The following is an 11,708-nucleotide window of genomic DNA, read 5'->3' as shown; positions in this document are numbered from 1 at the left end:
AGAAAGGTTACTACTAAATTTAAAGAATGTCTTATATCACTAGGTGAAATAAAATCTAAGAGTGAGTTATCACGTTAAATGTAATATCCAGTTTGTTTTAGTCCAATTAATTTAGAATTGATTCTTACTCAGTGTTTATACTTGCAACCATCCCAAATAATTTAAACAGTTCAAAGAATTGTTCTTGTTAAATACTAGTACCAGAGAAAAATGGAATGAAGCCTACTCAGCTCTAATTTTTATTTAATTTTTGTGACAGCTTCAATGTTCTGTTCTTAATTGATTATTTTTATTCATTTTCTGTAATTTAGATGTAGTAAAATGGTCTGACATTGCAGCATGCCAGCGGTGCAGTACACTAAGAGTTTCATCACTTCAGTGGTGTTGGGCAAGGATGTGGTGCCTCGTATTGGACTCCATCAAATGGAGTCCCTTCGAGCTGACCTCATAAATGCCATTAAACGCAGCAAAGATCCAAAGGTAAAAATTGACAAGTAATTGTACATCTGACTTTAAAAATACAAAGTTTTTTAGTAAGAAATAATTGCGCATTGTTTTCTGGGTATGAAATAACACCAGTTCACAATCTCGGACAAGTCCCCTACTACTCTGCTAATATATTTGAACTATTTCTATTGGTAGTATGGTCACCCTACATTATTTCCCGCCACATTAAGTTTTAATTCTAACATGTTGTAGAGGCTGTTCCATCTGATGTTCAGTTTTTAAAAGTAATATAAAGTAAATATGAATTAATGGTAAATATGTAAGAAATAAAATAGCTTTCACTATTATGATTGTTTACGGAACAAAGATTTTTGTATTCTGTATTAAGATACTTCTCACTTTAAAAAATCAAGACAGTTCATTACTTTAATATTCATTGAATAAAACAATATATTTATTGTGCAATGTTTACTACTGTAATATATATACAAAACAAAATACCAGACTACACTACTTTATATATATTTTCTTTTTAGAAAACCCGATTTTTAATGCAGATTATGAGTGTATAGTGTGTTAGAGAGTGATTGATATTTTAAGAATGTACTACAGGGTGCGGCAAAACAAACAGTGCAGTTGTGATGGGCTTCTACATCCGCTGTGGTGGGGGTAGGAGCTGGGGAGGGGGCTCACTGCATTCGGTCACTCACCCCGTTTTCAGTCGTAGCAATAGTTTGGAGCGGAGAGCATCGTGGCTTTGCCGTTCGCACGTTTTTTGAAAGTGGCCGTTCTTACATCACGACTCAACGAGCGTTCCGAGTGCACTTTAACATTCCGCGTAATGATCCCGTTCCACATCGCAATGTTATTGCAAGTTGGGTTCGTGCGTTGGAAGAAACTGGTTCAACACAAAGGCCTAAAGGTATGGGAAGACCGAAAACAGCGAGAACTCCTGAAAACATCGCAGTAGTGAGGGCAGCTGTTGAACAATCACCAACACGCTCTGCCCGGAAACACGCAACTGCATTAAACATGTCTGATCGCTCTGTTAGGAGGATTTTACACAAAGATTTATTCTTCCACCCCTATAAAATTATGTTGGTTCAGAAGTTAATGCCTCCAGACTTTCAACACCGTGTGAATTGCGCTCAAGAAATTTTAGAACGTATCCCACCAAGGTCAACCTTCTTCAGTAGTGATGAAGCCCATTTCCACCTGTCAGGTTCAGTTAATAAACAGAATTTCCGTTATTGGTCGGACAGAAACCCACAACAAGTTAATGAGCGACCTCTCCATTCCCCGAAAGTGACTGTATGGTGTGCGATTTCCAAATTTGGTGTTATTGGACCCTACTTCTTTGAGGAGGATGGGCTTACAACAACCGTGACCGCTCAGCGTTACGTTTCGATGCTGCAAGATTTTTTTGAGCCAGAATTGAATCAGTTGGTTGAAGAACAACATCTTGAGGATATTTGGGGGGGCTCCAACAAGATGGGGCTACGGCCCACACAGCACATGTTTCAAGGACGAAATTGCGGCAGATGTTTCCTGCGCGTCTCGTGTCTCTGAGGGGTGACCTGCGGTGGCCTGCAAGATCACCTGATTTGAGCATTTGCGATTTTTTCCTGTGGGGTTATCTCAAGGACAAGGTTTTTTGGCATCGTCCTCACAACTTGGAAGAACTCAAGATCCGTATTAGAGAGGAAATCACCGCCATTCCAATCAATATGTGCCAAAATGCAGTGGAAAACTTCAGAAATCGCCTACATCAGTGCATTGCTTCTGGAGAACGCCATCTTTCTGATGTGATCTTCAAATCTTAACAGAAAAAATGGGGGTAATGTACTTATTCAAGCAAAATAAACCACATTTTCATAACTCGTACCGATTTTCTTTAATACCACTTCAAAACTGCACTGTTTGTTTTGCCGCACCCTGTATTTTCAGCAACAGTAATGCATTTACATATACATTGTATATCCAAGAAGCCAAATTAAAGCAGTGATCATTTTATAGATTTATTATAATTTAAGTAGCAGAAGAAAACTGTTCTATGTAAGCTTGTTAAACGTTCAGGTGTATTTTCCTGTTATTTTTCCTATATAGTACTCTTTATATATATGCTAAAACTTTATCAATATTTAATTGTATTATATCTTTGAAATATTTGTTTTATTACAAGAAAATTATTCTATGAAATCAACCAAGACTATTCTATTCCCAAAATTGTTGTTATCATAAAATAATCATTCATGTATCCAAGACAAAGTTCATACATTTTTAATGTAAGGCGTTCAGTTTTGTTATCCCTAATACAAATAATTGTAATAATCAAAACCTCAGTAAGTGCCAGATAATAAATAAAGTTAAAGATATCAAATATTTTCAAGTATATTTTGATAAAATTATATTATGGTAAAAACTCATAAAAGTTGGTTATTAAGTACTCTATAAAAATTTATAAAACATATTTACTTCTTTGTTTTCTTTCACTACCCATAACAATAAAAACAAAAATTCATGTAGACAAAATATTATCACCATATTATTTTTCCTCCAACAGGTTTGTTATGGTAGTGGTATTTCATTTAAGCAACAAACTAACTAGAGCCATGTTGTAGTGGAAAACCATCAGCTGCAGTGTGATGTGCTGTGGAGCCCCTGTTATGCCTACATCCGCAGTCGAGCTCAAGGCTGACAGCATCACCATGGAGGAATATCGAGCAGAGAAGAACTCTGCTCGTGCAATGCCAATCCACCCGTCCGATTCCTCCATAGCCCTAACTATCCACCAACCTCTCTACCCTCCTGGCAGCATCATCCATGTTGTTCGGCATCACCCTACCAAGACAGAGTATGTACCCGAAAGTTGCATTTTCTGTCTCAATTTTCTCTAAGTAGATGATTGGTTTGTGATGATGGGCTGGATAGTATATGCTAAAAAGCTCGCTTCTTATTCTAGTACTTTGTCTTGTGTAATAATTAAATAGCTATTGGTCTACTATCTAAACTTTTACTAAAAATTTAATTTATTTTTGTTTTTGTATTAAAAACTTATGTTGTAGCTGCAATAAGCCAATGATTTTTTTTATTTAAACTTGTTTAAATGACAATTTTTACTGTGCTCATACATTAGTCTTGTGGATTTCAATCCATTTTACAACATATTATCAATGTTTTTAATCTAAGAAATAATCCATAATATTTAGACCCCCCCTGAACTACCCCCTCTTTTTTCAAAAGAAATATATTATAAAAACATAATGTTATAAACATTTTAAGTAAGCCACATTTTTACTTTCCTACATGTTTGTTTTGAATTATCTCTTAGTTTTATCATAGTTCTTACTGTCAATTCCCAATTATCCAGTGGTGAAACAACTGTGTAGCAGATTGATAATCAATAAAAATTATAGAAAAAATTAATTTTACAACCAAAATGAGAAGTGATATAGTGAGTTGACAAAGAAAAACATCAAGCCATTATAGTAATAAAATACACCATTACCAGTTCCTTCCTTTAATCAACGTGAATTTTAAGTACTTTTTAAAAGCTATATTCCTGGCATGTTTTATGATATTTAATTAGTAAAGTTTATGTTTGATACAAAAGCTCTTTGGTGTTCTGCAACAATTATGTTAAATATTCAAATTTTCCTAATTAAACTGGAAAGTTCAGTTTAATAATTAGTACAAAACCGTTTCTTATTTATTACTTAACATAAACTATTATTGGTTATTATCAACAGCATTGAGTTGATATGCCTTATTGGTATGCATTGTCATGTGATCTTGGATCAATCCAGGCCCGGGCTAAGATGACAGATGTCCTGAGTAAATGTCTACTGGCACCCTTTTTTTCACTTATGTATTTGCTTTAAAATAGCATGATAGGTGTTTTTACAAACAACTACGTTTACTCATATTTTATAACAGGAAATAATAAGAGAAGCAGGTTACTTATACAAAATAATTTAAATATTTATTGATACACTAGCAGTTCTCTGCGGCGATTTTCTATTTAACCCTTCCCACGCGGAATTTATCTTTCAATTTTGACTCATAACGCGTAATTAACTTTAAAATATTTTTTTACATTTTACCAACTCTAATTTTTTTTAGTTAGTGGTGGCTATTAGGAATAAAAAATAATACAGTATCACAAAATAATCAGACCCCTATATTTTTTTACAAATTAAAAAAAAAAAATTGAATAACTACCTCTTTACTTGAATTTCTAACAATATTTTCAATAAGGTAAAATTAATATTTTTTACAAAAAACTAATGCTAAATAAATAATGCTAAATACAGCAGTAACACGAACAGTAAATAAGGAAATATTACAAAACAGCGTTAAGCACTAAAATATGCCGTGCCGGGATATATCCATTTACCGCGTAATGGTTCGCCGCAGACTCAGGCTAAATCACGCCACGAGGGACTTTGCCACGCCCTCCCACCACTGCGACGCGCCAATGAGGTTCAAACTGTAACATCTGCTTTTCGGAACAAGTATTCAACACTTTCTTGAACTCTAGCGGATTCCACGGCAACTACAATTTATTAAATAACACAAAATAGACTTTGAAGGATATATCCGTTTACCGCATTTCGCTCAAAATCACGCATAATGGATATATCCGTTTGCCGTGAGAGAAGGGTTAATATTAGAGGTGTGTTCTATTTAAATGGCTTAATGACCACTTCTGAAAATAAGTGATGATCACTGAAAAATATTGCAACCTTCTGATCCACTTCTGAATAATTGAACATTGAAAGCAATGTTTTGGGTTCCTCAAGTTGTAGAGTGAAAGTCGGAGATACCAATGAAATATACAAATTTCTCTAAAACATTCCATAATATTTTAATGAATAGCTCCTTGTTGGAGCTTGTATTCTGGAACATTTGAAATATTTTAGGCCAGAGTGGAAGAATATAAAGTCCATCTTAGTAGTATTAGTGAAAGCACGTATGATGTAATATGATGGAGCTCTACAATAATTTTGCTAAGCACAAATGTTTATGGTATGTATTTTTCAGTTTTATGTTTTAAAAGATTCAAAAGCTAAACAAAACTGCCACTTACTCTTATATCAGGTTTAGCATGTGAAGAAACATTTCTGGTTAGAACCAATTATTTTTAACAAGTACAGTTTGCCTTGTTAAGACGATCAAAACATTGTCTGAGAAGTCTACTTCAGTCAAAACATGTATAGTTCTGGCCATTGTTATCTACTTCTGGCTTAATGTATTTCTGGTGACATAATAGCATTAGAACTTTTACCCCAATCAAGAAAATATATACATATGATGGTCTGAAAAGTTTACTTCTTAATTCAAAAAGAGTCTATTTCCATACAGGGTAATCAACTTCTGGACCAAGGTATTTCCGGTCTTGTAGTCTTTTGAGGGCTTAAAACAAGTGTGTCAAATTTCACCTTTCTGGTAAAAAAAAAAAAAACAATATATATTTCATATTTACACAGGGTGTAAATTCAGTCCTGATATGCCTGGATATATTCCAATCGGATTTAGATATTGATGTACAGTCTTCACCATATTTATTTAAATACTTCTTTAGATCTTTAGAAGGATAAAAAAACTTTCCCCCCTTTCAAATGGGGTAGGAGGAAGTAACTTAAAATTATCAAATTGGAAATTATTTGATTTTTGGCACTTTCTTTAAAAGTTCTTCTTTCTAAATTTTCTTCTTAGCACCATGTTTCCTAAATTCTGATCCACTTAAATTTTTATTAATTTTAAAATAACTAATGTACATTATAAATAACATTAGTTATTTAAAAATGAATAAAAATTTAAGTGGATCAGAATTTAGGAAACATGGTGCTAAGAAGGAAATTTATATATATATATATATATATATATATATATATATATATATATATATATATATATATATATATATATATATAAACCATATATATAAACCAATAACCTTTGAGGTTAGTAAGTTGACATGATCACATGGTGCATACATCAATTGTAATCTACAAGTATTGCCAACAGCGTAACCAAGCATCAGTACTTACAGCCTACAGGGTTGGCAACACTAGTATTACTTAAGGTATGAACAATAAATTAGAGTTTTATGTAACATCTTAAATATATGTAACCTGTAATATTACTTTTATTTTACTCGTATATCTCACTCAAATTATATGTATGTTACACTATATTTTTAAAAATTTTTGAGTGATACTTAGGCCTATTTTTGATATTAGGTAATTCATTTTCCTGCATTCAGCATTCTCTATATTTCCATGGCCACTAAAATTTTGCGCCCTGAGCAAATGCCCTGTCTCTCCGTTGGGCCCTGTTATTGCCTAGGGCCTGGATCAACCATAATTTTGGGTCATCATATTCTTTATTGCCCTCAGGTAATTGGGAATTGACTTTGTCACGTTACATCCACCAATTACATACAATTTAGCCCGAAATGCTCATTAAAGATATACTTACTTTATATCATTTAAAAAATGATTGGTCACCTTTTGACTGATTAATTATATTTTTTTATTTCACACAACTAATGTAGAAATTAACTTTTCTAAATTGAATGTTTATGTTTTTAATAGATTTTATATATATATATATATATATATATATATATATATATAAAATAGTTAATTTAAAACAACAGTTTTCTAGTTTAAAAATTGCTCTGTACTTTATTTAAATTTTAATAAATACAGGCCATCATTATTTATAGATCTATATGCAAAGGCCTGCCATAATCAAAACTGACGCAATTTGTGGGATATGAATATACAGCAGGATTTTTAGAAAGTTCATGGAAAATTACTTTTACCCTGGTTTTAAATCACAACAAGACGATGAATGTGGTTTTGAAATCATTTAACATTTTATTTCAAAATTTAAATTAAATAAGTGCTAACGTACAGAATTTTATGACTCACATAAAAATAATATACAGTAATTGAAATTAGAAATTATTATCCAATTATATAAAACATAATTTGTTAAATTTTGTGAACTAACATATGTTATTATGTTTTTCAGTTGACATTTTTAAACAGTAAGAGATGGACAAGTTCAAATACATAAAATGTTTATTTTAAAAAGGTCTTTGATTTTATATACAATTTATTGTAATTTCTATGTCAGATTTCCAAGTTTTATGATTTTTTATATTACCTAAGTTTGAGCATTTTCTAAATTTGGAAAATGCTTTAAAAGTGCCCCCTATCACACTTCCACTTAAAGAATAGCTCAATAATATGCTTATATAAAACATTTGGTTCTGCTCCTTGTATAGTTAAGCTAACACATTACTTAAATTTAAAGGCCTATTTTAAGGTACATATGATTAAAGATAATTAATTTTTTTTACACCAAAATGTTTAGCATAAATGGATCTTTAAATTTATGCATCACACACAACCCATGTTTAAGTGTGAAAATTCCCAAAATAGCACCCCTAACTTTCAAATTGGGCATTTTAGAGTTGCAAATAATGTGAGATCAAATTAAAAGGGAAATGAGAAAGAAATGTTGTATAAGTTGGTTGGTGTGTCAGCTATAATACCCTATCCCCTACGCGGTGTGCCTCACTCAGTATACCTTCCTAGGCCTAACACAGCTTCCAAACATTGGTACCAAACTTATAGCAGGTAACATACATGATGTATGACCTGTACCTGAGGTGACATCTTTTCTCTCTCTCCAATTGCAAGGTTTTGGCTCCAGGTGCACCTGAGAGCATCTTGAAACCAGGACTATGTTAATGCATTTGTATGTTGATTCAAGCTTGAGCTTAGAATAATTCGCCTCACCCCTAGTCTGTAATAGCACAATTTATTTTGATAGTGAAAGATTTTTAATTATAAGTTTAACATAGTTTAATCACCAGCTTCTGTAAGCACTTTCATTTTTATTTACGTTATTACATAAGTTATGATGTATTTTGGAAATTTTACTCTTACATACAACAAGATAATAAATATCAACTACAAAAACTCTTAGAATAATAAAGTCTGGTGTGATTGATATCTTACATTAATGATACAAAGATACATTATTTTATATAGACCCATTACACCCAGTTTGTAAAATTAACCATCCAAGAAATAAACACTAATCCCACACATTTATACTACCTAATTTATATATGGTGTAGGAATTATTATTGTATTAATATTGACTTAAGAAACAACACTTTTTAAGGAATATGAAGTAGTCAAATTTGAACAAAAATAAGTTTTTAACAAGTTTTTTTATATTTACTGGGATTAGTTTCAACACTATCAATCAATCTAATATTCTGTATACATACAGAATGGCAATGACATCTTAAGTTCTTGCAGTAAAAAACTTTGGATTATACCGGGTGTCTTAAAAGTCCCCCCCTCCCCCCTCATTAAATTTCTTATGAATAGAGATGGAGTGATTTACGTTGTGGGATGTGTATATGACCAACTGAGGAGTTTTTATGTATGAAAATTGTTGACTTCCCCTAAGATAGAGTATTTTGGGGTAAGTCCAAATTTTCCAATAAGAACCCCTAGCAAGTGACACCTTTTTTAAAGATATAAAAAGAAAAAGAATGCCACAAACTTGTCTCTAATGTTACTCTACCAAATTTGGTGGCTAATTAAAGTTTTAATGGTTTTTTAAAACCTCCATGGTTTAAGTTACATTTAAAGTTATTATAAGGCAGATAAAACATTTTCTCACTAGTTATTTTGAAAACTTACAACACAAAATCATAAAACAAGTTATTACGAAAATCAATAAATATTAACAACCATGATTAACATAGCATTTATTAGTTTTTTTTTGTCTGACCCATTAGGAAGTCCAGAGAATACCAATAACTGGTTTGAACTTATTGGTTATCAGTTAGTATGTGAAACACATTCCATTCAGTCCAGTTACATGGGACTTTTAAGGCACCTGGCATAACTGATATATATATATATGTGTGTGTGTGTGTGTGTGTGTGTGTGTGTGTGTGTGTGTGTGTGTGTGTGCGCGCGCACGCGTGCGTGTGCGTGTGTGTGTGAAGAGGCCACAGACATCTTCTGTTGTGTATAAAGGTTAACTCTCATAGCAGTCTATGGGTAGTTCTTTCTTTACTGATTTCCCTTCATTGCAAACACTAAACGCATTTATATATTTTTCACTGATAATCATCTTATTGCAGCTACTGTACTAATCAAAATAAGGAATGCACATTTCTACTGTTGGTCATGATTTAACTAAACATTCTAGTAAGCTTGTATGAATAGTAATAACTATTACAGTTAGCTTTAATATTTTATCAAAAACTTTGAAACCGTTTATAAACTTAAACTTTTTAATTATGTTGAGAAAGTATACAAGTTTCATTTCACGTTATATATTAGATGTGAATGTAAAATTTCAATTGCATATCCTTAATTTAATACAAATACAGTGGTATAATGCAGTTTTTATGTTATGAGTATAGCAGCAGTAATCTTAAAATATGATTTAATACCTTAACATTTAGATTTTTTAATGTGGAAACCATCATGCTATGCTATTTTATTCAACCTCAAAACAGTGTTAATATTCTGACAATATTTTGTGTAAACAGAGAAGTAATGTTGTAGAATTAATAATTCTGAAAATATGATTAAACTACTAGTTGACAGCTTCCTATTTTTTATTTTTTTTTATTTAATCCTTTAAGGAGTGCGTGTAAATTCTACATAATGAGTAAGGACATCATTTGACGTATATTCTTAAAGTGGCCCAAAAGAGTACGGACGTCATATGATGTTTATCCTCTGTATTTTTGTATGATCGTAAATGCAATGCTACTACTGATTGCCTTTAGATAGATTAGTCTGTAAAGTGGTTTCATCTATCGGCAACATACTTAACTTCAATGTTTTTGCTCACATTCACTTGTAATCTGATTTTACCACCAGATCGCAGTAGCCACCTTGTAGAAGCCACTGACTCAAGGTCATGTTGCTGTCAGAATATGTCGCCACATTATACTAGCCATTCCTTGTATACTGCATACTGTGACGATGTTTATCTTATGAGAGTAACTTATATTTGTTGATCAACCATGTTGTTTGTTACTGTTGTCCAAATGGCAGACAATATTGATCGAGTCTGTCCTAGTGAGGAAATAAGACATTTGATTTTGAAAAAGTACTGAAATATTGACTTTTGGAACATTTAGTCCTTTTTATTAAGCTTTCAAATGTAAATACACATTTTTAAAGAGATTTTAAAGTTTTGTATTTTTTACTCATTTTGGAATTTTTTTGGATTCCATCCATTAATTTTAGCCTATCAAAATAAGACGTCATATGATGTCCATACTCCTTAAAGGGTTAAAAAAGTATCTTGTAAAAGAATTAATTTGCAATTCAGTAGATCGTTTATAAATTTACTTAAGAGAAATAAAAAATATAAATAAAAAATAATCTTAGTAATATAATATTTAAAACAATTATCATATTTTCAACAAATTCAGAAAATATCACTGTTACTTGGATCTTATTAAATAGCCCCTTAAAGTAGGGTAGTCCAATGGAATAAGTACCCATGTTACTAATCTCACTTATCTCAGTCTCACTTATCTGACCTTGGTGTATCCAATATTCTAGTTAGTCTGACATGGTAAATACTGTGTTTCTGTAATTGATTATAAAGACTGGAAAATCAGTCATTTAGAGCAAAATTTGCTCCTATTGTATTTAAAAAAAAATACTCTGTATCTTACACAGTGTTGTTCCCCTTTTAAATGTAGGTAAATCTAAACAGAATAAAATAAATAAGATACAAAATACTTTGCTCCTTTTCTTTGCAAAAATGATCATACCAACTTCATCACTTTTACCTTACTATCCCAACACGATTTCAGTTATAATAATAATCACAATCAGATAAACGAGTCGCTTGTATTACACTCTGCGTCATAGCTCTACCTTATTTGTCATTTTGCATTGTACTGTTTCTATTTTCAGTATATTAAAAATTGTGTTTAAGTTTAAACTTTACATTTTACAATGCACACAATTTTAAGTTTATTCTGTATTATTGAATTGTAGGCAACAACAGTTTATAGATTCTAGGGCCAAAATTAATGATGTGATTTTATTGTATGGTATTTTATGTATTTTTAATTTTTTTCATAAAGTAAATTTTCATTGTTTTTAGTATGGGATAATTCTCTATGATCTGAAATGTTTTCCATCAAGGACTGATAAAGAGACTTTGACTTTGCAGAGGTTTCT

General features: G+C 31.6%; 1 protein-coding gene across 2 annotated transcripts in view; it reads left to right on the top strand.

Moving 5' to 3' along the window:
- The window catches only part of LOC124369277 (diacylglycerol lipase-alpha), a 231,325-nt gene that overhangs the window by 188,819 nt on the left and 30,798 nt on the right, over positions 1–11,708 (top strand). For both annotated transcript variants that reach the window (XM_046827193.1, XM_046827194.1), the window contains exons 12-13: positions 339–480; positions 3,069–3,301. In XM_046827193.1, the coding sequence (XP_046683149.1) occupies positions 339–480; positions 3,069–3,301 (375 nt within the window). The remainder of the gene's footprint in view (positions 1–338; positions 481–3,068; positions 3,302–11,708) is intronic.

The sequence above is a fragment of the Homalodisca vitripennis genome, chromosome X (genome assembly GCF_021130785.1).
Source record: "Homalodisca vitripennis isolate AUS2020 chromosome X, UT_GWSS_2.1, whole genome shotgun sequence".
NCBI classification, from domain to species: Eukaryota; Metazoa; Arthropoda; class Insecta; order Hemiptera; family Cicadellidae; genus Homalodisca; species Homalodisca vitripennis.
Note: the sequence above shows the minus strand (reverse complement) of the source record. Positions and strands in the feature narration are given on the sequence as shown.